This window comes from Nipponia nippon, unplaced genomic scaffold, assembly GCF_047370975.1.
Source record: "Nipponia nippon isolate SJK-2023a ecotype South Korea unplaced genomic scaffold, ASM4737097v1 scaffold_1, whole genome shotgun sequence".
In the NCBI taxonomy this organism is placed as follows: Eukaryota; Metazoa; Chordata; class Aves; order Pelecaniformes; family Threskiornithidae; genus Nipponia; species Nipponia nippon.
The window spans coordinates 77,389,229-77,415,149 of NW_028262290.1; the positions used below are offsets into that span (position 1 = coordinate 77,389,229).

General features: G+C 44.3%; 2 protein-coding genes across 3 annotated transcripts; one reads left to right on the forward strand and one right to left on the reverse strand.

Annotated features, from left to right (window-relative positions):
• Positions 1-416: 416 nt before the first annotated feature.
• Positions 417-4,242, reverse strand: MED10 (mediator complex subunit 10). Of its 2 annotated transcripts, XR_015699744.1 has the most exons (5): positions 4,085-4,242; positions 3,741-3,824; positions 2,435-2,537; positions 882-1,246; positions 417-704 (listed from the first exon to the last, which is right to left on the reverse strand). XR_015699744.1 is itself a non-coding variant. In XM_009472063.2 (4 exons), exons 1-4 carry the CDS (start codon positions 4,210-4,212, stop codon positions 1,151-1,153), a joined length of 411 nt encoding a protein of 136 aa, XP_009470338.1. In that variant the 5' UTR covers positions 4,213-4,242; the 3' UTR covers positions 417-1,150. The 2 variants fall into 2 exon arrangements, 1 of the variants encoding a protein (XP_009470338.1); XM_009472063.2 differs by having other exon boundaries at positions 417-1,246.
• A 189-nt stretch (positions 4,243-4,431) lies between these two features.
• Positions 4,432-25,434, forward strand: LOC148057428 (uncharacterized). The gene is made up of 5 exons (XM_087736777.1): positions 4,432-4,703; positions 19,809-19,952; positions 20,826-20,884; positions 24,034-24,301; positions 25,035-25,434. Exons 2-4 carry the CDS (start codon positions 19,909-19,911, stop codon positions 24,249-24,251), a joined length of 321 nt encoding a protein of 106 aa, XP_087592903.1. The 5' UTR covers positions 4,432-4,703; positions 19,809-19,908; the 3' UTR covers positions 24,252-24,301; positions 25,035-25,434.
• The last annotated feature ends 487 nt before the right edge of the window (positions 25,435-25,921 follow it).

A 25,921-nucleotide genomic window follows, 5' to 3' on the forward strand; every position in this document is an offset into this window, starting at 1 on the left:
AAACGGCTCAACTTTCACAAATCCCCAGGATTAAGAGAGGTCCCTTTCCTTCCACTGTAAAACCAGTCTCCTGCGCATGCACTACACCCCTGGGCAGCGAACCCAACGTGCTCCTTCATGGTGGGACTACCTTACGGATGAACAGTTACAGATCTCACAGATGAGCTCACAGCTCATCAGAAACACTTCAGGTGACAATCGCTGATCCCCAAAATCTCCTGCTTCAGGGACTAAAAGGGAAGCTTTCCCCACAAAACCAAAACACCAAGTTGACATTATCTTCAGATACAAACTTATAAACAGATATAAACAGCCAAGTATTGATACACATTTTACTTCTATCACTGTGAGACTGAGGAATATGCTATTTTTCACATCTTTCAGTTCATTCTCCAAAGAGTAGCATACAACAGAAAAACATCAGAATTTAAATTTTTATTCAACAACCTGTTTCCAGAAAATGAATAGAATTAAACAAAAGCTTACATTAAATACTATACAAAATACTAACATCGTTGAGGAGCAGGTCCCCAAATATGCTCACTTTCTACGTCCTCAGCCATCTGCGCTGCAGCTCACAGAGTAAAACAAAGATATCTGAAGGTTTTCTCGGCTGCAATTCATTATGAGACACAAGAACTGCAGCCCTGCACAGGCTCCTGTTCAGTAGAATTTGGCAAGATGAAAGCAGTCAATTGTTTGTACTGTAATTAAAAAAAAAAAAAAAGCAGTTTACAAATGAAAAAATAATCAAGTATAAGAAATACATTCCTCTAAAAAACAGATGAGCCCACAATACTGGAGCACACTTTTCAGAAGACAAAACCCATGATTTTCTGCTCTGGAAATGCACTTTGTGGGAAATGCTATGTATTCATGACCTGCAGGCAACTGTATCTCCAAAACCTTTCAGGAAAAGAAGAGATCACCACGGGAAGTTTCAACTGCAACCTTTGAGTAAAAGTCTTCAGGAAGATTCAGTAGGTTCAGACCAGGACCATCAGCAATCATCAAGCTCCTTTACAGTCCATCGCTGCCATTTTTAGCACAGTTGTTATGAAGGCTTGGATTCCCCCTCTCTCCAATCAATATTTTTATAGAGTGGCGTCAGTTTACAGAATTGACATTTCTAGAGCTACCAAAGGCCAACTTAAGGAGGAGGATCTTCTCCTCGAATAGCTTTGTACTTTGCCATGTCTTCGGGGAACACCTTTGTGAGTTCTTGAATTAACAGGCTTTTAAATTTCTGGAGAGAGAAAAAAAAATGTATATACATCATCTGCACAATTTATTTAGATTTCATCAAGCAGTGTTATCTGATGAACGCAAATGTTTGTATACAACACAGTTCTACATTTCAGTGACCTAAGAGAATGGTATCCAAAAAAAAATCCTCAAAACCACACACACAAACACAGGAAGTTACATTTACAAAATTCACAGAAAATGCTTAAGTGAAATCTGCTAGGAAAGCACCAGGCAAACTGAAATGCTTTTAGTTTCCCATAAATTAACTAGCATTTTCACCTAAGAAATACAAAGTAGTTGGACCTCTCTGGTAAACTCTGGTGCATCAATATCTGCCTGACTTTTATAAAGAAAAGCTGATAAAGGACATGTCCTCTTGATTTGATATGGAATCCCCTCCACCTCCAAAAAGGAACTCATACCTGGCTTAAAAACACATAATTCTTCCTACAGCTTTTACAAGCACAGAGCACATCAGAAGAAAGAACAGCTTAGAACATACGGAGATAGCTCTGCATTCTGCAGCACAAATTGGCTGAACTTAAAATTAGTGTGGAGGATGGCAAAGAACGTTCTAAAACACAGAGCCCGTTCTCAGATCTCGCTAAACTTCCTTTTCTGATTGTATTTTACAGCAGTAACTACAGCAGTTAAACACTACAGCAGAATGCTTACGTTCATGCCAGGTGAAAGTACAAGTTCAGAAAACCCTAAACACTGGCATACATTTTAAGTAATTTTATAAAGATTAACTCATGCTTATATAGCACGTTTGACATTTTAATACTCTAACATCTATTCAAGACTGGAAAAATACCCCTTCCGTTTTGCTTATTTCTAAGTTTACACACATCACAGTTACAGATCTGTAACAGTGCGAGGTACTCACTAGTATTCAAAATGACAACAACGACAAAAATATCTGTAATGCTACATACAAGTTTAACCAAAATAAAATCATAGCAACATCTGCATCTCCAACTGTGGGATGACTTACAAGTTTCCTTTCCAGAACAGGCTGCATTAGCATGAATTAAGATACACGGATGCAGAGCAATTCCTAATACAAATCACCTAATAAGGGAATTTAACAACTGCACAAGTGAAAAACCCCCACATATTTACAGAAAAGTAAAAACTTATCAAATACATTATTACATTAGTACTTTCATTACTTCTGATTTACCTTCATTGTGTCAATTTTTCCTTTTACTTGCTCATTTTTAGCCAAAGCTCGCTCCAGACACTCTTTAGTGTAAAGCTGAGGGTTGCGGCCTTGATCTATGTATCTGAAAATAGAAAAGATACTACCTAAACCATTATATTCCTACTAGAATGTTCTCCAAGGTACAGAATTATTCACCTTGCTGTATTTGTGTTCTTTAAAAGGCACATTTCAGATAATAGTAGCAACAAAGTTTAACTCAGCCTTTTTCAAAAGACAGCTCAAGGAGGACTAGGCCGTGACCAGCAAACAGCTGTCTTGGTACCCTGTTTTAAAATCTTTGTTTCCAGAAAGCCTGGAGCTTTGAGAAAAGTATTAAAAGCAAACAAAAAAAAAAAATATAACTACCTGGCTCCTCACAGGCAATAAGTACACATGAATGAAGAAAGATGGTCCTTTTCCAAGCAACTGAAAGGGCACTAACCATAAAGTAGCTTAGTTAGTACATGGTGAGCAATAAGCACATAGGAATACGGCACCCAGCAATACAAGGATCAGGAGGAAGCGTACATACCATAGTAATGAGTAAAAATTAACACACCTGTATTGGCAAACCTGTAAGTGTATTTTTGCTTTGCAATACACATGCCTGACTAAAGGAAATTCCATCACTGAATAAAGAAAATAGAACATTTAAGGTTGCCATCATAGATTTACAGATAGAGTGAAAGCCCAACTGAAAGAAGTCCTGTATAGCCAGTAATACACCAGAATACAGCAAACCAGTGACATCTGGACTTAGAAGAAACACTAGTAAATTAACTTGTCAGCTGTATCGTAAAAGCTGTCTTGTACAGCTCTCCCTCTACATTCATGACTTTGCTTTTAATGTTCTATTTTCTACCAACAAGAAGATTGCCGCTAGTGAATATAAACACTTAAGTACTGGCCTAATTTATTTTCACCTGCAACTTTAAATCCTGGTTCTAACCTAGTGTAAAAGTGTATTTCCAAAATGAAAGTTTACTTACTAAATCACTAGATTCGGCAGAATCTGTATTACTGCCTACATATGTAAAGTCAACATAAATAAAAAAAGTTATTCGAATGTAGGTGTATAATTTATTACTTCTCTTACCCTTCTGCCTTCTCACAGGCTAAAGGTACTTCTCACGTTCTTCTGCCTGCACACACTCTCGTGAAGCATGCAGAAGATGGAGTTTAAGAAACAAGCAGTCCTCGAGGAAAAATATCCACACTGCAAAGACACGCTACCTCAAATCGCACCGACTACAGCACCCTTCCTCCCAGGTACAAAGTTACTTACTCAAAAACTTCCAAGGGCACGCTGATATCGTGAAGCTGCTGCCGGCATTTGTCGATATCCTGCAAGCCCGTCACCATGAAATTCCTGGAAAAAGAAAACAGGTCGGTTTTAGCCACACAGGAGCGTACTGCCCCGGTTTGCGAGGCCAGCGACAAGAAACCCAGCGAGGGAGACCCCGGCGAAACCCCCTGCCGCTCCTCCCATGTTTCTGAAGGGTGACAGACCCGACGACCAGGGCCTCCGGTGCCGTGAGGCACCAAGCTGGGGGTGAGGAGAGGGCGGCAAGGCCCCCCCGCGGCCCGGGCTGGTAAGGAAGAAGGGTATCGGAGCGGCGTTCCCCTCACAGTTTCTGGTTGAGACCGGTCTGGCTGCTGGGCTGGAAATCGCTGACGATAATGCCGAGCTGCCGGATGTTCTCCACGAACTTCTCCAGGTGCTCCTCCAGGGAGTCGAACTTCTCCGCCATCGCCATAACGGCCGCCTTCCCCCCGCCCCCGCCTCACTTCCGGCCACTCGCGCATGCGCGGAAGGAGGGAGGCGGAGCGGCGGTGTTTTTGGCCCCGCCCAATGCCACGCCCCATCGGGCTCAAGCCCCGCCCCCTTCGCCCCCACTCCCGCCTCGAACCGACCCCGCTCCCGCCGCGGCCGCGGCGGGAGCGGGGTCGGTTCGAGGCGGGAGTGGGGGAAGCAGCGCAAATTCGGCATCTGCACGTGCTAAATACCAAAAAAAACCCACCACAGGGCAATATGAGAATTTTGGCCCGCCCGCCTTCAGCTGAAGCACAGCGTGTCATTCCTGACGGCGTAATTGAATGGCGCATCTGGGGCGATGGAAGGACGCTCAGCTCGCCGGTGGCGCGGCAGAGGGAAAACGAGTTCAAGGCAAAAAGCGAGATCTATAAACGCGAAGTTGCACAAGTCAGTGTTTGCTTGGGGCGCGCTGGATTGATCAAAGTCATGATCGTGAGTAACGAGAAATATTTTTTACCCTGAAGGTAATCGATGCTAAATTATAATTAGCAACTTTTATAAATGCCAGATAATTGGAGTTTGACAATATGGATCATTCAGTAGCCCTCGGCACTGCTTTCCTTTCTTTCGTCACCATATAACATCTCTAGGAATCTTTCAGTAGACCCCAGTGGAGTGGGAAGCACACAATGGGATAAATAACGCCTTTGAAAAAATTGCCAGCACCCCTTTCAAAATGGCGGGACTTGAAAACTTGCTACTAATCGCTACGGCCTGCCAGACGCGGACTGCTGCATCTAGATCTTGAAGTGTCTCTCTGCTTGACTTCTTAGAGACATAGCCTTTCCTCCCAGCCCACCCCTATAAAATTGCTATAATTGACTCTCATTGTTTTTCCAACAATTATCCTTTTCTCCGTCCTCAACAAATATTAGCACATTGCTTATATTTTTACACCATCATTTGGAGTCTCTCTGCTTTTGAGTGGTTCCCCTTCCTGTGTCGCACAGAGGTAAAATCGTTCCTCATTTTCAGACCCATTCAAAACCTGTGCCTGGCTCCAGTTCGCTCACCACCCCCACCCCGTACCAGAGGCTGAACTCCGGTCCTGATCCATTTGCAGTGCAGAGCCCACTCCCTTCTGGAAAGCTTTTCAAAAAGGCGGCTTCATGCTTTTTCCCGTGCTGCCCATTACTGTCGGCGGGGCTGCCTGTGACTGTCCTGTCACTTCACTGCATCCCGTCAAATTCCTCGTTAAATTCCTTGCCTCGCTGTCCACAGCCCCAGGCTGCTGCCTTCTGACCCACAAGGATCAGAGCCTCCGAGAAGCCTTGACCCCAGCGGCTAGGATATCTTTCGCAGCGGGGTCCGGTCAGTGCCTGTGGCTGTTATACTTTGTGCGGAAATCAAGTATTGCTTGAGCAATGGGAAGACAGGGTTTGGCATACCACACAAAAAGAAGCGGAGGAACCAGTGACTGATAATCCGATAAGGGCTCGTTATCTTCCCCACCTGTCTTATATCTACTAATAATGAGTGTTTTTCTAAACTCTGTAAGAAACAGAAGCGGTAGCAGACAGAAGTTCACTTGATAGTAAAAAACACAATGGAGTTACCTGGGGAATGGCAAAATATCAGCCTATATTAAATAATCCAGCTACCATTTTCCCTGGGGGAGGATTATCTGACATGTTAAAATTCTCGTGGCACATCACAATAACTGTATGATTTATAAACAGCTTATTTCCAGCATGTCTGTTTTCAGTTGAATCTGAGAAGATCAGTCCAGTAATGTCAATTAAAACTAAAAGGCAGCCCTTTGTGTCCGCCAAAGTACCATTGACTTAAAAGGAATTTGCTGTCAGTTTACAGCAGATAAGAATCTGATGCTTTGATTCACAATGAATTATTTGAATGAGTATTTGAAATAAGAACTAAGCTAACGTAGATACGGTACTCAATCAACAGATTTAATGTATTTTATGCATTTGTAGCTACAACTTGCGACCATTTCTGTTCCACAATGAGAACCATCAAAAGCAGCAATTCTTAATTTCTTGGATGTATCTTTTTATTAGTTTATATTTTCCATTTATGATGTAAATGACAACAAAAAAAATGTAAAAAACCCTCTAATGGTCAGTTTCTGTTCTGGGTTACCATGCTAGTTCAGGAACAGAAAGCTGGGTCTTTGCTAAATATAAAGCACTATTCAGGAGTTCATATGATTAAGTATGCTAACCCAAAATTAAAAAGCAAGTGACTGAAAAGAGCACTAAATATTAAGGAAAATACAGTACTGTGCAAATGTGAAATTGTAAAAACAATCCCAGGCTGCAAAAAGCAATTAATCAGTTCTAGGCCTTGACAAGTATTGTCATCCTATGATAAAATAAATCTATTGTTTATTGATCAGCAGTTGCTGACCATCCTGTTTCCATAGTTGTCACAACATACTCTGGACAGCAGAAGTCCTGGGATTAGGAGATTTTAATACAAGTACTTTGCACTGATCACATGAGAGATCTTGGTCTGAGGAACAGAATAGCTTTTTCTAATATTTTGGAAGGAAGAATGTAGAATATGGTCTGCTTACCAGAAAAGATCCGAATATGAGGAACAGGGGGGCCGAATTTTGAAAGAACAGTCTAAATACATGCAATTGTGTCAGACGTGGCTCTGCAGGCACAAGAGGTTGGGATTCAAACAAAATAGTTGCTTTATATCCATTTTTGCTTATGGACAAACACATTCAGCAGAAGTACAGAGCAGAATAACTTGCTTTAAATTCAGTAACAAAAATGGGCTTTGAGGTACTGTTAAAACTCACTCTCCTTCCTCTTTGTGGGAAAGCCTTTGGCTGTTGGAACTGAGCAAACATGACTTCTAGCTTATTGGAACTGAGAAAATATGACTTCTAGCTTGCTTGTGATGACTGAAATCTGATAGATGTTCATTCCCACATCTAACTCAGGTAGTATCTGACAGAAAAAAATAATGGAATATTAACAAAAAATGTAGAGATATCCAGCTCATCTTAAATCTATATTTACTAGGCTGGTTAGGTTAGATTAATGAATATCGTCAGGTAAATGTGTACAGTGCTTTTAAGATTAAAAATTGCTATAAATATATTACCAGTTGTTAAATTTTTCTTATGATCACCAACTTGGGCAGTGTTTTCCTGTTCAGGGAAAAAAAAATAAAACAAAGAAACTTTTATTCCAATGAAAGCGAAAGCAAGAAAGAGAGAAAAAGAAAGAAAGAGACAGAGAACGAGAGAAAGAGAGAAAGGAAGAAAGGAAGGGTGACAAATAACTCAATCGATCAATAGGTACATAGAGACAGAAAGATTTAGAAATAAAATTTCGTGGTTCATGATGTAAGTAACCATATTGCACTCCTACCCTGATTTCCATACAGTGAGGGGGCAATTACTGGATTGTAAGCTGGACATCTGCACTGGGCAGTTAAGTAGGGTTTGTAATAAAGGATGGAATGAGAGGCCATGTGGATCAATATGACCCATTTGGGAAGAGTAGCACAGATTACGTAAAAGAAAATCCTGTTTTGTAAACCTCTAATGAATTTTTCAAGGGGTCAGCAAGCACGTAGATAAGAGTGATCTAATTGATACAATGTACTTGAATTTCCCATCAGCTTTTGGTGAAATCCTTAACCAAAGTCTTTTAAGGAACTAAAGCAATGGAATAAGGGGAGAAATCCTAGACTGAATAAAGAACTGATTGCCAGATGGGAAATGCAGGATAGGGGGAAACAGTTAATTCTTGCAGGGGAGAATCGTTCCCAGAGGAGGTTTACAGGGAACTGGGCTGAAAATTGTGCCATTCAATGTGTTCATAGGTGACCCAGAAAAGAGATCAGATGGTGCAATGAGAAGATTGGCTTATGAGAAAGTTATTTAGTGGAGTAAAGAAGAATAGAGGTTGTAGGAAACCGTAGAAGGACCTGAAAAGGCTTGGTGGCTGGGCAACAAAGTGTCAGAAGAAATTCAGACAGATAATGTAAAGCAATGCATATAGCAAGCAAAAAAATCCTAGTTTCACATGAAGATTCACCGTCTCTTGATGATTACCATACAGGAGCAGGACTCGAGGATCGCAATAGAAAGTTCCATGAAAACATCGGCTCAGTGGTCAGCAGTGGTCAGAAGTCATATGGAGAGTTAGGAATTGTTAGGAAAGGAATTTGGGAACAAAGTAGAAAACGTCATTGTGTTGCTGCATAAATCCACAGTTCACCCCAACCTTGAGTACTGTGTGCAGCTCTGGTTCCCTGGAGTAGACCTGGAAAAGAGTCAGAGAAGGGCTGCCAAGATGACGGTAGATGTGAAATGCCTTCTGTACTAGGAAAACATGAATAGACAGGGACCCTTCAACTTGAGAGAGAGAGCTCACTGATGAGAGCTATGACTGATACTTTGCTGTATCTACAAAGCCATGAGTGGTCTGGAGCCTAGACTGACTTCCAGCACAAAAACTAGGGGCCATCAAATTAAAGCCAACAGGACACAGCTTCAAAACATGCAAAAAGAGGCGATTTTTGTCATGCAAGGTTTAGCAGCCTTGTAGAATTATTTGCCAACGGATGCTATGGACAGCAAAAGCTTAGCTGGACTGAAGGGGAAATGGGACAAATGCTTGGTAGAGAGAGTCACGGAGAGGTAGATAAACCACACCTGGCTCAAGAAATCCCATGAACCAAATGTAGTCCAAGCCCAGGAGAGCAGTCAGGAGTGGTCTCACAGATGTTTTTCTTGTCCTCGCTCTTTAGCGTTTCCTTCTGGTTAATGCCGAGCACAGGATACTGGCCCACATGGAGCCTTTTTCTGAATCTGCGTGCTTACTGTTATGAGGTCCTGCCTGCCTGAATTGTCAAAGAATGGCCTGTGCCGTGTAGGATGTAGACAGATTGCATAGCGGTTTCTCACCAAGCAGAGCACAAAAAGGTTGATTTGAGACTGTTTATATGGCCTTCAGTCTGGAAAAAGCTCAGCTCACTGTTTTCATATTTGGTGGTATATATACTCCAGATAAGTGATTTTTCCAGTATAATATGGCCCAATGTGGTGTTTAAGATTAATTACCCAAAGTGCTGGTATATTCACTTTCTCAGAAATACAAAAAGCAACAAATGTTGCTGTTTGTCCATGTCTGTAACTGTGATTCTCCTCCCAGCTCCTGTTTTCTGCTGCTGGCCAATAAAGTGGAAGAAGTGAATAAAGAAAATAAAACACATTGCATTCCAACAATATATGTTTTCTCTCCTTCTGTCTTTCTCATTTTCTGTCTTTGACTTTGTTACTGTTTTTCTTCTGCGTGACTGTATCTAATCCACCAATCACTTCTCCCTCATTCTGCAGACCCAGAAGTGGAGGTTGAAATTTCAGGTCATTAACTGGGAGCATCACCTGCCTAAGAATTCCATTTTATGAGCCAGCTACCCTTCTTTGTTTTAATTACAATGGAAGAGAAGCAAAAGAGAAGCAGGGAAGATAGATGTGAGCAGCACAGAGAATACCATTTACCCGCTCTTGATGTATCAGGCTGATGGTATTTATGTTTAGGATGTTTTTTGATTCACTCAAAAGCATGCTCTGTTTTCACATTTTACAGCATAAAAAGAATGTGATACAATAAAATAAACACTTAAAAAAATCCCATTGTTCAGCTGAATAAGAGGTGTAATTATAGTTTCCATACAGATTTGGTATTTAGCAACTTGCTCATTAATGACTTGAAATAATACATGTCTTACCACAAATTAGCATGATGATGCATTTATGCATCATGGCTGGATCTCAGCCTTACTGAAATCATCTAAATTTATTTATCTAAGAAGCAGCAGGATCAGGATTTTGTTCATACAATAATTTTTGCTCTTCCAAGTCCTGTAGATCTTGAGATGTTCTGGGACCTGATCCAAAGATAACTGAGCCCCGTGAGACTCTTTCTATTGATGGTAAAGGATATTGGATGACAGAGTCTGTTCTCAGAACTCTGGCTCCAAGGAGGTCAGCAAGACACAGAAAAGAACTTATATATATGTTTCAGGACAGGAATATTATTTCCATAGTGTAATGACAATTCATCTAGATCTGCAATACTGAAACATTTACTTCCTAGTACCCTTAATATCCCATAAAGAATTAACTCTTAATTTTGTTTTTTAAAAATATGCTGAGAAATGAATAGAATTATCTGTTTTTTTCCTCTGGAGTATTAATCTTATTCATCAGACTCAGTTTATATTGCATCCATATTGTTGCCATATGTCATTTAAAGCAAAATTAAGATCAGTTCTTCTGAAATGCAGAGTTGTTTTCAGTATTTATCAAGTAGCTTCATGTGATTTTTTTTTTTCCACAGATGTGAGAAATACATATATATATAGAGAGAGTACTCTTAGAAAAACATTCTTTTCATTATATAATACCAACAAGTAAGGCTGATTTGCCTATTGCTGCTTTTTTTTTTTCCCTGTAACTCAGAATAACTAGTGCACTGTATTTACAACTGATACTTTTTTCATTACCAGAGATGCAGGACAGAAGGCATAGGAATATCCCAGGTAGTAAGATTTACTAAGAATCCCAGACCACATGTGTGCTAGCAAAAGAAACGGACCTGGAACCATTCTCCAGCACTGAGTCCAACTGGCATGGAGCAACCCTTATTTGTATTCCAACTCCTGAAACGTACCTGAAAGCAATTCTGGAAGAATATCAGTGGTCCGGATTAAAAAGCTGGTTGAGTACCTTTGTAGCAGTTAACGGATGACTGTGTTCCTGTCTTTGTGCCCTTCCCTGGCATTTTTTGTTTTTCTAAGGTAGATTTATTACTCATGGTGTACAAGAAAAAAGGAAGTAATGCCCACATGAGTTGAAACCAGGACAAATCAGAAAATCAGAAAAATTACTTAGCATTCACAGTTATACCCTGTGGTGAAAAGCGTTGAAACAACCGAGTTGTGCAGAGCCATGGTTACAGCCAGTATGGAGCTATGGGCACTGTTGCCTTGGGGCTGGGAGTAGTCCTGAGGCTTGTGTGGATGTCCTGCAGGAAAAGCTGGAATCAGCGAGCACTACAGGGTTCAGCCTGATCAACTTTGTCGTGGTTTAACCCCAGCTGGCAACTAAGCACCACACAGTCGCTCGCTCACTCACCCCACCCCAGTGGGATGGGGGAGAGAATTGGAAGGGTGAAAGTCAGAAAACTTGTGAGTTGAGATAAGAACAGTTTAATAATTGAAGTAAAATGAAATAGAATGGCAGTAGTAGTAATAATAATAATAATATAATACAATAATAATATACGAAGCAAGTGATACACGACACAATTGCTCACCACCCGCCGACCAATGCCCAGCCCATTCCTCAGCAGCGATCACTCCCCCCCCAGCGAACTCGACCCAGTTTATATGCTGAGCATGACGCCATACAGTACGGCATAGCCCTTTGGCCAGCCTGGGTCAGCTGTCCTGGCTGTGCTCCCTCCCAGCTTCTTGTGCACCGGGCAGAGCACGGGAAGCTGAAAAGTCCTTGACCAGTGTAAACTCTGCTCAGCAAGAACCAAACATCAGTGTGTTATCAACATTATTCTCATCCTAAATCCAAAACACAGCACTCTACCAGCTACTAAGAAGAAAATTAACTCTATCCCAGCTGAAACCAGGACAAACATGAAGGGTCTCACCTTCACCAGAACAGCCTGCAAGCTGCCTTCAGTTCAAACTGGGACTACCAGGTCTTCCAAGCTACTTCTGAACGGCTCAGGTGCAAAGCGATCACAGTATATGAGTGCGCGGGCAGCTGTAGGCTGTGGGGGCCTTCAGAACACAGTGGGGCAAAAGGCTTGAACGTGTAGCTCCTTTAGTCCATCCTGTTCTGTGGACACTTAGGACACAATTATAGCCAGTTGGCTCTCTGGTATACCTTATCCTGTCCACAGGCATTCCTTCCTGAAAGGCACTATGAGGCAGGCAGGCGTTGAGCTGAAGACTCCCTTTCTACTATTATTTGGGGGCGGGGGGGGGGGGGGGGGGTTCAAGTAACTTTTCAATTTTCAACTCATTCTTCACACTCTTGTGTGTTCATATCCCACCCTCTTTACAATCTGCCTGCATCGCTGGGAAAGATACTTTATTGTTCATGTCCAGCATGCAGTCTTTAAATAGGTTTTACTTACAGAAGTCGCCTGAGGAAGACTGTAATTTATAGCTATCGATTCTTTCCACACCTCTGTCTACTTGATGAAGAAATGCTTTATTGTTCAGTTAGTTTTGTTCTCAGATACCTATTTTGTGCTTTAATCAAATAATTGAATCATCTCTCAGACTTCTATATGATAAATTAAACACACTGAACTCTTTACATCACTTTCTTCAATGACTTTCAGCTTTTTCAGTGTTTCTATTTTTTCAATATCATCAGAAAAGGGAAGATGACCTGCACATCAAAATCTGGTATTGGTCTCTGCAGAGGTATTGGTCCCATTGTTCTCCCATGCCTCGCGCTGCTCATGTATCCTTTCCTGCTGGTGCACTGCAGGACGGCAAAATTCCTCTTTGCCACAAGATTTCATGGGAAGCTTGTGCTGATCCGGTACATGATGACCCCTAATTTCCTTTAAAGTTGCCACTATAGGGAATATAGTCTCCAGTTACATGAACTTGCACGATTTGCCCCTAGTAAGGAGCAAATGACTTTGCAAATTGTTTTTATTAAAATGCATTTATTTTACAAACACAACTATTCAATTTAGTCTGCCTCCACACTATTTATCACTTCACTGGCCTTTCTGTATGCTCTTTCTTTTATTTGCAATTTTATATTTACCTCCAGTTCATCAATACAAGTATTAAATTATGCCAGTAGCAGTCCCCTGGGAACTCTGCTGCCAATATTGCCAAACAAAATCCTACTCAGGAACGGCCCCAAGAGCAGATCACCGGGTTTGCTACATTGCTCCCAAAAATAATTTCAGAGTGATTCAACCAGTCTGATGTGAGACGAATTCCAGGTGAAGTCTGGCATAAGGTATTTCTCCAGGGTCCTCTTTTTACAAAGTGTATGGATGAGATTGTGTCAGATTTGCCTTGCTTAGCCTACTAGTCCAACACTATCCCAACTGGCCTTGTGTCTCTGCATGTCTCCACAAGCCCTGGCCCAGGCTATACCACGTACACCCTTATGATCTTATAAACCCACCATTTTCACGGTCATTCCGTGTCCCTCACTTTCCAAGAGGGCAGCTGTAGTAGTAGCACAGGCTCTCAGACTGCTTTCTGTGCTATGAAGGCTGAAAAGATAGAGCAGGAAAAGCCTTCTCTTGCGATGACCATCTCACAGACCGTATCGCTGGGCTCTTCTCTGTGCCTACTGCCTCCCTTCTGCTCCCCAGCACAGGTCTTTAGACAAAACCTCAGAGCACTGCCATGTCCACCCCTTTGGGGAATGCCTGGTGGCTCTCCTGCCCCAGCAGTTCTTCTCGGATGTGGTTTCAGTAAGTTCAGGCAAAACACCTTTGAAACAAAATGCGGCCTAGAGATGGAGCTGTCGGCAGAGAAAATCAATATGAGCAACAGTTCACTGTGGTGTGTTGACGCTGGGGACCAATGTGTCTTCCTTGATTCTCTTCCCTCCACGGACACTTCTGAAAGGGAGCTGCAACCTCTGCCTAATCTCACCTTGGCAGGCAGATACTGTTTGCCAGAGGATGGAGAGACAGGAGACACTGTGTCCTAGGGGCCATTACAGAGAAGACTGATCATGCATAGGTAGGGAACAGCCTACCCTGGTGCCAGAAAAAGGCTGAGGGAAGAGGAAGGGGCCATCTGTTCTCAGAACAGGAGGTAATCAAATAATATAAACTGATTCAGGAATTGTTTGGTCCCTTGCCTGCTCAAGACCCTGGCGCTACTGGGTTGACATCAACCCTTCCACTCTCTGTCTTCCCTTTGCCACCAGAACCACAGTGGAAGACTGTGTTGTAGCCTCCTTGGACGATACCACAGGTATAGGGATGAGGCCTTGGCCAAGCCTTAAGAGACACTTTTAAAAATAAACATACCTTACCTAGAAGCCTGGATAGATCCTCTTCTTCTGGTTTTCACATATTTTTATGCTTTTGCATTTCATATACAAATGCCAGCACTGGCTCAGAATATGTATGATTCTTGTGGCAAGATTTGTAAGAATGGGTGCAGGTAGATGAAGACCCAGTTTAAGCCACTGTCCAGCTCTGTGGCTATGACTATATGCCATGAAGATGAAGTAAACACCCTGCACTTGGCAGCCCTCTTCCCCACTAGAAAATGTCTGTCCAGGTTTGGCAGTGGGTGAGAGGAGACCAAGCTGGGAAGCTGGTAGAGTGGTCCAGCCTTGGAGAAGGAAAGAAGTTATCTTCAGGGTGCAGCCTCTGCCTTCACCTTCTCCTGATCTCCTGTGGTCACAGTGAGAATGACATCTGAGCATCCAGCTCACCCATGCAGTCACAACAGTGCTGGGCCTGCCATGTCCCTCCCAGCCTGGACCTCCTTGTGAGCCAAGCCCCACAGTAGGCATTAGCTCCCAGATCCTGCTGTGTCGGGCGTGGGTGGACGCCTCTCAGAGGCTGGCATGGGAAGCTGGAGCAAAATGTTGTTTGAGCTGAGGGAAAGCAGGTGAAAGCCAGAAATTATAGTGAGTTTTCAAGAGACTATCTGTCTTAGGTAGGAAAGGTACTGGTTTTATAAGGGTTCGTGGAGGATTGTGCATCTTGTATGTGGTGTCATAGAGGTATGGAGAGAGAGTCTAGGAGTAGAGAAAAGGGAGAGGAGGCCAATCCTATGCTGGACTATTGCTGCCATGCTGCTGAGCATTGGTTCAGCATCAGATGTGCTCATGTAGCCTCTCTGGATCTGGCAACCCCAGCAATGGTAGTACCAGGCTTGGTATTGCAAGCGGCAGAAGCACACCTTTCAACAAATAAAAAATCTGAAATGGCCAACCAGCATTTTTGCATTTTGCATTTGTGCAATGGGAATATAAAGTGCACATTGGGGGCTTGCTGGCCGTCGCCACCTCACGAATGGCTGAGCAAATGAATATGCCACAGAGATTGCAGATGTTCAGAAATCAGTCTACACGTGTATCTGAAAATGGCTGGAGCAGGTAAGCAACACCTGGTACAGCACAGATAGAATCAGAGGTCATGAAGGCTGATGTCAATGGGTGAGGAAGAGAGCTTGGCCTCACTGGGAAAGAAAGACTGAGCATCATAAGTCAGGCAAACTGTGAACGCAGTAGTGTTGCATGTGATTCTGCTGTGATAGCCAGCTATGACTCACTAGCTGTGTTTAGAACAAGCACTATCCATCACCACTGTTGTATTTGTGGTTTAGGTCTACAACAGACCTAATTTAATCTGCTATGAAGGCAAGTCTTAAACCTAAGAAGAATCTCTGTTTCTATTTCCCATATCTTAGTCTGGAAACAAGGATGTCTGGGATCATCCATTCTGTCTCAGACATCTAGATAAAGCAGCATTCTTTAGAAACTAAAGAAGTTACTGATTTCTTCTAATATAGTTAATTGCAACGTATTAGCTTTCACGGGAACAACCACGTATGAAACAGCCAGTTGAGATTTGCTGTCTAGTATAGCCATCCCAGTCCTGGTGAACATCTTCTGAAGTGCACAGCAGCCCAGTGACTGTGGTACCTCCTGGTGCTTCCAGGACTCAAGCACAGGCTTGCTCCTACTGTCCTCTTGTAGAGGACATTGCAGGAGAAAGTGCCTGTTGTTGCTAAACCTAATAGAGAGAAGCCTCCATCTTTTGGCTTGCTAATGACAAACCCATCAGCCGATCTACAACTAAGTATACAGCTTCTGATAATCCATGATCTCTGTGTGCATCTTCATGTGTACAGAGTGGGCAGGAAAGGACCACTGACCTGCATTGATCCCATAGATGGAGCAAAATCCCTTCTCTTACAATATCTATGACTGCAGCCACGGGGTGACAAACCATTTGTTCCTTGCATGGTATATAACACAGTGCTCACTAGATACCTCGTTACATTGGCTCTGCAGAAGCAGCAGTGAAGCATGCAAGGAACTGCCATTTCTACTTCCAGAGTACAAAGGAGCTGCCACCCCAAAATGTATTTCTGGAACCTAAGTGGTGAAGCACATGAATGTCATCTAATCGTAAAAAGGACCAGTGTTGCATGTCCGATGCTGTGAATTGAGTATTCTTGCTGTTCTAGCCATGCCCACGGATAACTGCTGCCTGTGAATGCTATCATCAGTTGATCCTGTTAACATGATACGGGTCTTGCCTTTTGTCAAATTCTAAAGTGTACTTTGGGCTGTAGCAATGTTTCTGTAACTTTCTGTAGATGTGACCTCCTTCAGGACCTACTTGTCTTCCTGGGACTTCTTTGAGTAAGCTACGTATCCATCTCTCCAGCCAAGGACCAGTGAACTACCAGCTGGTGGCAGCAGCAGCTTCTCCAAGATCAGGGTGTGAGGACTTGATCACAGTTCCTGGAGACAGTGTATGACAGTGTATGTAAATACACACTCTTCACTTTTAAGGAACTGAGCCATCGCTAATAATCTTGCAACTAATCTATTTTTAAAAGAATTTAGCTTCTCTAATCCTTTGTCACCCCTTTTGAACTTTGTCCGTAGTAGCTTGGGATTTATAATTGGCATTGAGAAACAGGAAGCTAAAGCATGTCTCTTACTGTTCTGATGACAATGCTGATGTAAAGATCTTAGGAAAAAGGAGGAAGAGTTCATTATCGATAAATGTGTTGCAATTGACCTTTCTTATGGCTCTGTGCTGTAAAGAGGAAAATGAGAAAATACAGTGAGATTTAAGGGAACACAAAGGTAAAGGATTGACCGGTGTCAAAGCAAAAGCAGGCATCAAAGACGAGAGTGTGTTGTTCTAGGATCCAAATGTGGTCTTATCATCATCTTATACAAAGGTTCTAATACTTCCCTGTCTTCACTGAAAGTACCTCACTGAGTGCCATCTTCAGTCACATCAGCCTTTTTTTTTTTAAAGCTGCATCACTCTGGCAGCACATCCTTTTTATCCCTTCTACCAACACGCTCTTCTTTCTTTATCACTTCTTTCTTTGTCTGCTCCTCCAGATTTACATAAAAATTCCTTATCATTTGCACCTCAGCAAATCATTTTGTACTTTTTACTATTGAACTTTATCCTGTTTCTCTCACTTCAGGTGAGCAAGAGGTCTGCGATGCAGTTTTAAAACTTCAGGAGCCAAAAATTATTTGATGGCACCATAAAGTATTTGAGACTAAATTACTGAAATTCCAGCATTCTGCCTTTAAAGTTGGACTCAATGGGTTGACTATCTTCCTGTGTTAACTTCATGTGGTTCACACTGACATCCATCTAGAATGCTTTGGGATGGAAGGGACCTTTAAAGGTCATCTAGTCCAACCCCCCTGTGATGAGCAGGGACATCTTCAACTAGATCAGGTTGCTCAGAGCCCCATCCAGCCTGCCCCTGAATGTTTCCAAGGATGGGGCATCTACCACCTCTCTGGGCAACCCATTCCAGTGTTTCACCACCCACATCGTAAAAAATTTCTTCCTTATATCCATTCTGAACCTATCCTCTTTTAGTTTAAAACCATTACCCCTTGTCTTATCGCTACTGGCCCTGCTAAAAAGTCTGTCCCCATCTTTCTTATAAGCTCCCTTTAAGTACTGAAAGGCTGCAATAAGGTCACCCCGCAGCCTTCTCTTCTCCAGGTTGAACAGCCCCAGTTCTTTCAGCCTTTCTTCATAGGAGAGGTGCTCCATCCCTCTGATCATCTTCGTGGCCCTCCTCTGGACCCACTCCAACAGGTCCATGTCCTTCCTGTGCCGAGGACCCCAGAGCTGGATGCAGTATTCCAGGTGGGGTCTCACTAGAGCAGAGTAGAAGGGCAGAATCACCTCCCTCGACCTGCTGGCCACACTGCTTTTGATGCAGCCCAGGATACGGTTGGCTTTCTGGGCTGCAAGAGCACATTGCCGGGTCATGTCCAGCTTTTCATCTATCAGTACCCCCACGTCCTTCTTGGCAGGGCTGCACACAATCCCTTCATCCCCCCCGCCTGTACTGATACTGGGGATTACCCCGACCCAGGTGCAGGACCCTGCACTTGTCCTTGTTGAACCTCATGAGGTTCACACAGGCCCACCTCTCCAGCCTGTCCAGGTCCCTCTGAATGGCATCCCGTCCCTCAGGCGTGTTGACTGCACCACTCAGCTTGGTGTCATCTGCAAACTTGGTGAGGGTGCACTCGATCCCGCTGTCTGTGTCATTGATGAAGATATTGAAGAGCACTGGCACCAGTACGGACCCCTGAGGGACACCACTCGTCACTGTTCTCCATCTGGATATCGAGCCATTGACCACTAGCCTCTGGATGCAACCATCCAGCCAGTTTGCTATCCACTGAACAGTCCACCCATCAAATCCATATCCTTCCAATTTAGAGAGGAGGATGTTGTGGGGGACCATGTCAAAGGCCTTACAGAAGTCCAGATAGATGACATCCATAGCTCGTTCCTCGTCCACTGGTGTAGTTACTCCATCATAGAAGGCCACTAGGTTAGTCAGGCAGGTCTTGCCCTTGGTGAAGCCGTGCTGACTGTCCCGAATCACCTCCCTGTCCTCCATGTGCCTTAGCATAGCTTCCAGGAGGATCTCTTCCATGATCTTCCCAGGCACAGAGGTGAGGCTGACAGGTCGGTAGTTCTCAGGGTCCTCCTTTTTACCCTGTTTAAAAATGGGTGCAATATTTCCCTTTTTCCAGTCCCCAGGGACTTAGCCTGACTGCCATGACTTTTCAAGTATCATGGAGAGTGGCTTAGCAACTACATCAGCCAGTTCCCTCAGGACTCTGGGGTGCATCTCATCGGGACCCATAGACTTGTGTATGTTCAGGTTCCTCAGGTGGTCACGAACCTGATCTTCTCTTACAGTGGGAGGACCTCTGCCCTCCCGATCCCCATCAAATGGCCCATTGACTCGGGACATTTGAGGAGAGAGATTGCCAGTGAAGACTGAGGCAAAAAAATCACTTAGGTGACCCAGAGTCTTAGTGCCTTTGTATAGCTGGGGGTTAACCCAGCACTCTGAGCTGGTAACAAGCTACATTTGTGTGTCCCTTTGGTGCTGTGCATCAGAGTACTGGAGCACCTGGAGCGCTGCTTTCAGGCTCAGCCGTTGTGCGTTCACTGGCGAAACAGATCTGGCAGCAGCCCTCAACTTCATGTGGAGCGGACTGCAGCTGATGCAGGACAGTCCTCAGACTCTTCTTGGAGTAAAGAGCCATCCGTCACTAGCTGGAGACTGCAAAAGAGGGGTTACCTAGGGCTCAGGTGCATACTGGTTGCCCCCAGTTAAAAGCAGGAGAGCTGTAAGGCCGCAATGATGGCCCTGGTTCTCTGGTTATATGCAGGAGCTCAGAAAAGTTCATGATCTCAGACCTTTAGAAATTCTAGCCAGAAAATCCAGAAAGTCACTATCTGCAATGACGAACAAGAATTTTTGCATCCACAGTAGAGTGACCGTCATATAGTTGCCATTCCTCCAGCCATTCCATGAGATACAGCTTCCTCATTGAGCAGCTACAGAGTGACTGTAAGGGTGGTATTTTACGATGAAAATGTGGCCAGAAGATGTCAAGGCTGAAGGTGGAACAAGGTAAAAGATTCATTGTACCTTTATTTTAGAAGAAATTTATGAGTGATTTCTCTGCTTTACAGTAAGACTTTTCTCAGGATTACTGACCATTTCTTGCATTTGTGTATGAGTGCAAGAATTTAAAAATACCTGTGTGTATATGAGATGGTCACCTCTGACACGAAGTTCCATGATTCAGAATTCTTGGATGCAAATCTCTTTTAGTCAGTAAGCAGCAATACGCAAAGGTGAACACCATGAACTTAAAAAGCCTCTCCTGAACATTTCCAGTGCTGTGCTGACTTAAAAACCAGATAGACAATCATAATCTCCAGGGATATGGTTTACCTCACTCATTCTCAAAAGCTGTTCCTGTGATATAATGGCTATTCATTTAGGTCATTTATTCATTTACCCAGGTATCCTTTGCATTTACCTGGGCTTATCATGTCCGTGGAGTGGAGGTTACCTCAAGTATTTTGTTTATCTAACTCAGTGAAAGAGATTAGAAATGCCAGATGGACTTCCGACACTGGGAGGAAGGTAACTTCGGAGGATGTGTCAACAGTAACTTAGGGACTGCACATGCACCTCGACAGGCTTTTACATTCCAGGAGTGAACATTTTTGTGTCTTTCTTCATTCTTGATGTTCATTGCTGGAAATGCCTTTCCTCTGAATATCCTTTTAAAAATAAGTGATGTTGTCACTTCGGAGGATGAAAAGGAGGCAGACAAATATTGAATAATCAAAGGTGCCCAGTGAGATACTAGTAAGCATTGGGACAACTCAGTCAGGCAAAGGAGGAAGAGATTAATAAATAGCTTGCTTGTTGAAAAAGTGTGCGTTTGCAGGTTTACTAGGATTCGCTAAATAAAACTCCATTTGATTCTAGGAAGGAGGCTGTGTCCCGTGCTACAAAGGAAATGAATGGTGCCTACCAAGCTGATCTAGGTAAATAACTCTTTTAGAGTTCCAGGTCTAGAGGCTGGCCTAATCCTGAGTATATGAGCAGGACACATAAACCCTAAGATTTTAATGCCACCTATAACAATCTACCTGCAGACCTGCAGAGGAAAGCAAAAAAGACCAGTAGAGGACAAATCATGCATCGAGGGGAATAAAATAAAATCTTTCCTAACTCCAGTGGAAGCCCTGATGCATGGAATTATTATAAGTATAATGCAAATTGACAGTGATCTAATCTGTTTCCTCACACATTTGGGGATACTGACACATCAGATGCCCAGGGACTCATAATATAAGCTTGATTTTCTATCTTCAGGCATCTTCCTATTCTATTGTGTTGTATAATTATGTCCATAAGCTCCTCAGGCTCCATCCTACAAGACTGAAAGCTACTGCTTCCAGTGCTCAGGAGAGTGTTCGAGCCCTTCATTCATCAGATAGCTGGAAGCCTTTACGTTTCCAGACCAAATGTACTCAGGATTACTCACTGTACAGCCATTTGATCATGTGATGAAGTCAATATCCCCCTCTGACATTTACTTCTCAAATATATTTATAAAGTGTTACCACACCCCCGTTCATTCTTTGCTGGGCTATACTAAACAAGACAAGATCTTCTAATTCTCCTAAGAAGATGTGCATTTTGTTCCCCTAATCATCCTAGCAATGCTTCTATTGCACTTGTTCAATTTAAGTAACATTTTTAACACACTCAGGCTTTAAAATTCTGCTGCATTTAAGTGGAAGTAAACAATACACATCTGAGGTTTTCTCTGAGCCCCACGTAACTCCTTTTTTGCAAACTCAGTAAAAATGAGAAAATCACTGGCCAATATTATCCTGCCAGAAAAAAAAAAAAAAACACCACCACCAAATTGGTATTGCAATAGGAGTTCAGAGCTCTGAATCTCCAGCTAGTGACAGATGCCTCTGTACTGCAAGAAGAGTCTGAGATGCCCTTCACCAGCTGCAGTCTGCTCACGTGAAGCTGAGGGCTGCTGCTAGACGTGAGCTTTGAGCACTGTCCTGATTGACTAATCAGTGTACAACGGCTGAGCCTGAAAGCAGCTCTCCAGCTAAATACGTAGGAGAAATATCTGCCAGAGGTCAGCCTGTTTTTCATACCCAGATGCCCTTTTACCTCCCTGATTCTGGAGTCATTGCATCACTCCAGGATGTCTTTATGTACCGTAAGTGGATCAACCAGTCCTGCTCCAAGGCAAGGATAGGAGGGCCGTGTCTGGGAGATTGCAGGCTAGTTCAGTTTGACTGCTGCACCTGGCAAGCTGGTGAGAATGTATAATAACAAACAGAGTTAACAGATATGTTTCTACTACGTAAGATACTATGGAAGAAGAATTGATGAGGAATCCGTAAAGAGATCATGGACCAAATTTCTTCAGAGTTTTTTGTCAGACAATGAATATGTGGATAAGGACAGTCTAGGTGATACATGAGGGGTCTCCCCTGCAAGCTGCTTTACTCCCCATTTTGCTTCAAGGCTTGCCGCTGTCCAGAGTCCATCCCGGACTAAGCAACTAATCCCTTGCTGAGGAAGCCTGGGTATGAAAAAGAGGAGTTCACTACATCACGTCAGCTTTTTTACCCTGCGGACAGTACGGACACAGATTGTACCAGATTTCACTACTTCCAGCGTGATCAGAGCAGTCCCCTGTCACAGCAGAACATCGTTTGGCCAGGCACACCTATTACACCTTCCATGTCACTGAAACAGCTTTCTCATCGCTTCCATCATTAATCTCGTACCATTTTACAAAACAATGGCACGAGGCCATGGAGGGGCTGTTTGGCTCTGGTCTCCCTTGCAGAGACCTTGCTCTTTTTTATGGCTTCACCGCTGGGTAGATACCTCAGCAGTTATGTGAGACAGGTAAATAACTTTCATCATGTTAAATTTATGGTAGCGGCTCCTGCTGCCAACTGTCATAGGAACACCATGCAGAGACCTTTCAGTTTAAAACATTAATGTAGCCAGCGTAAAGGCTCGAGTTGCTAATTGGCATTCTGGTTGAGTTCAGCCTATGTGCCCCACCATCCTGTCTTGTGCTAGATATTCAACCAGGGATAACCACTGAACGCCTTGCTCTGCATGGCCACCCACCAGGACTGAAGCTGCCGGTGAAGTTTCTGTGACTTCAAGCTTTTGCACCAGAGCAGGAGCAGCCTCCCGACCTGTCCCATCACGTTTCTCTGTGCCCTGCTCCATCTGCTAACAAGAGGAACAGGAATTTCCTTCTGTGCCTTAGCTTCTCCCCCTGCAAGCCCTGCTCGAGTCATTTGCCCATCAAAGCACAGATTACTTGTTACCTGGAAGCATCACATGCCACGAAACGTCTGCATGCAGTTTCTCTGCACTCCAGATATTTCCCAGCTCCATGGATGGGCCATCAATAGCTTGGGGGGGCAGTGTGTCTGGCACTCCAGAAGGTTACAAGGGGAAGGCTTAGACACACTTGCCATGTCCTATAAACTGGAGGTCCCTCATTTCATAGAACCATAGAATGCTTTGGGATGGAAGAGACCTTCAGAGGTCATCTAGTCCAACCCCCCTGCAATTGGCAGGGACATCTTCAACTAGATCAGGTTGCTCGGAGCCCCGTCCAGCCTGTCCTTGAATGTTCCCAAGGATGGGGCATCTACCACCTCTCTGGGCAACCTGCAATTTGCTCAGGCAGGGTGGGCGATACAAAGAAGGAAAGTAGGAGAGGAACATGAGGTGGACAGAACATTCCCAGATGCTTCAGCCCACCCACCTCACGTTCCCCAGGGCTTCTGACCTCCCAGGAAACACTCTGTCAACATGCAGATCTGCTCAGAGTAGGAAATTTAGCAAAAACCTCCTGCAACAGACTCCGCATATCTGCACACAGGGAAGGATCAAAGCAACCCCAAAGGTTACCACACTGACAGGCTTTTGGACTGGGCAGGTCAATAGCATGGAGGGCAGGAGCAAACAAGGACAGCATTGTGGCATCGGTGCTTCCTGGGCCGTCATTGACAGTCAGCTCGCAGCTCTTCATCTTCTTTCTGTTCATCAAAGCAGGCTAATGAGAGATGCACCAGGTATCACACGCGGGTCAGCTCCACTCATATCTCCTGACCTTTCTCTACAGGGCCTTCCGGGAGCAAGAGGAGAGGGCCACCACCTCCAACTCCCCCACCCCCTGCTTCCCTGAAGGAGCTGAAGAACAGTGCCGCCATCCCACCGGTCCCAGCAGCCAACAGCAGCCAACAGCAGCGCAGCCCGGCTTGGGCCACGGAGTCGTGCGGTGCCTCCTCCTCCTCCTCGTTTATGCCACGCGGCCCGTCGTTCACTTTACATTTGCTGTGACCTCCTCAAATACAGATTCTGTGCAGTGGATTTTCTTGCTACGTTATTAGGTAAGATTTTAAAATAAATAAATACTTATTGCTGTGCTTTGTGTGCGTTGCACAAACTGAGAAAATAAATGAAATTATGAACGACCTTGTAGTAAGAAGGTTTCTCAATGGTTTTACTAAGATGATTTTGAGCCTTCAATAATGCCATGTTTGAAAAACAAATATGATCCTACTTCTAGGATCTTGATTTTAAAAACAGCAAGCTTTTTAATCCATGGTAAATCAGACTGATCTATCATTTGGGTCCATTTGTAAAGCCTGGCAAAGAGACTACATTTCATGCCATCTAGTTGGTCACCGGTGAACGGTCACCTGCTGAACATGGACCCACTGGTAAAACTAAGTGGTTGAAGTAACAGGAAGAGGAAAGGTCAACCGACCCCAACATTTTTTTGGAAGCGAGTCAGTTAGTTACCCATTTTTTGGTGAAAATATACTGTGCCTTGCAGATAACTTTCAGGAAACCCAGACAATTTTCTCAGGAGATCTTTACAGAAGGGCAGTCCGTTTCCAGCGTAGGCCACTCTTCAAAACCACAGGAGACAGTGTGTTAGGCCACTCCTGGCAAAGGGGGTGTTTGCTTGGGAAAGGTGTTATGGAACATAATGCTGCTATATGCACACACCGCCCATTGCTTTTCGTTCTCTGCACAACAGCTGTAATCATGCTTTGGGCCTTGCCTTCACTACTCCCCAGTTCAAAGCATTTATTTGCATTTTTTTTCTTTTTCCAGTCTCTGAAGGTAAAGAGGGCTGTGGCGAGAGAGATTTTTGGAATTAGCTTTTCCATCCTGTGCTACAGAGAGTCGGGAGGCGAGCAGGTGTAAGAGGGATGGGATACGCATGTTTGCTGTGCTGAAGAAACAAAGATTGTCACATCATTCCCAACACAAAAAATACAGAAATACACATACATACAAATATATGCATACGTATCTATTTCTATCTATTGTTTAACCATGTTTACATATCGATTTTTAAAGGTATATGGTTTATATATGTGATTATATGTGTTTAGGTGGGTTGATGCAGGCACAGCAGGCACATATACACAGATGCATTTAAACGGAACTATGTCCTTACGCATGACCATACAGTTTTTATGTATCTGCATTACATACGTGCCATACACACGTGCATACCTGTGCACTAAACCCTGCGTATGACGGCATATCATTTTCTCGCCGCGTCAGCGATGGCACACGCGCGCATCCATGCAGGCGCGCAACGCCCACCCCCGCACCCGTGGCTCCTTCCCGGGCTGGCGGTGGCCACCAGCGCCCCAACCCGCCACCCGCGGCCAGCCGCGGCCGCCCCTCCCCGCTGTCACCGCCCCCGGCCCGCCTCGCCGGCCCGCCCGCGCCCGCGCTGCCGCAACACGGGGCGGAGCGGAGCGGAGGGAGCGGGACGGGGCGGCGCGGCCGGGCGGCGGCGCTGCGGGACGGGCCCCCGCCGCCTGCCGGCCGCCGTCCCGCCCCGCCGAGGCCCGCAGCGGCGGTGCCGCCCGGCGCGTAGGCAGCGCGGAGCGGCGCGGGGCGGGCGGCGGGGTCTGCGGCAGCGCTGCCCCGAGCGGCCCCCCTCTCCCCGCCAGCCGGGGCCGAACAAAGGGGCCGGGGCGCCC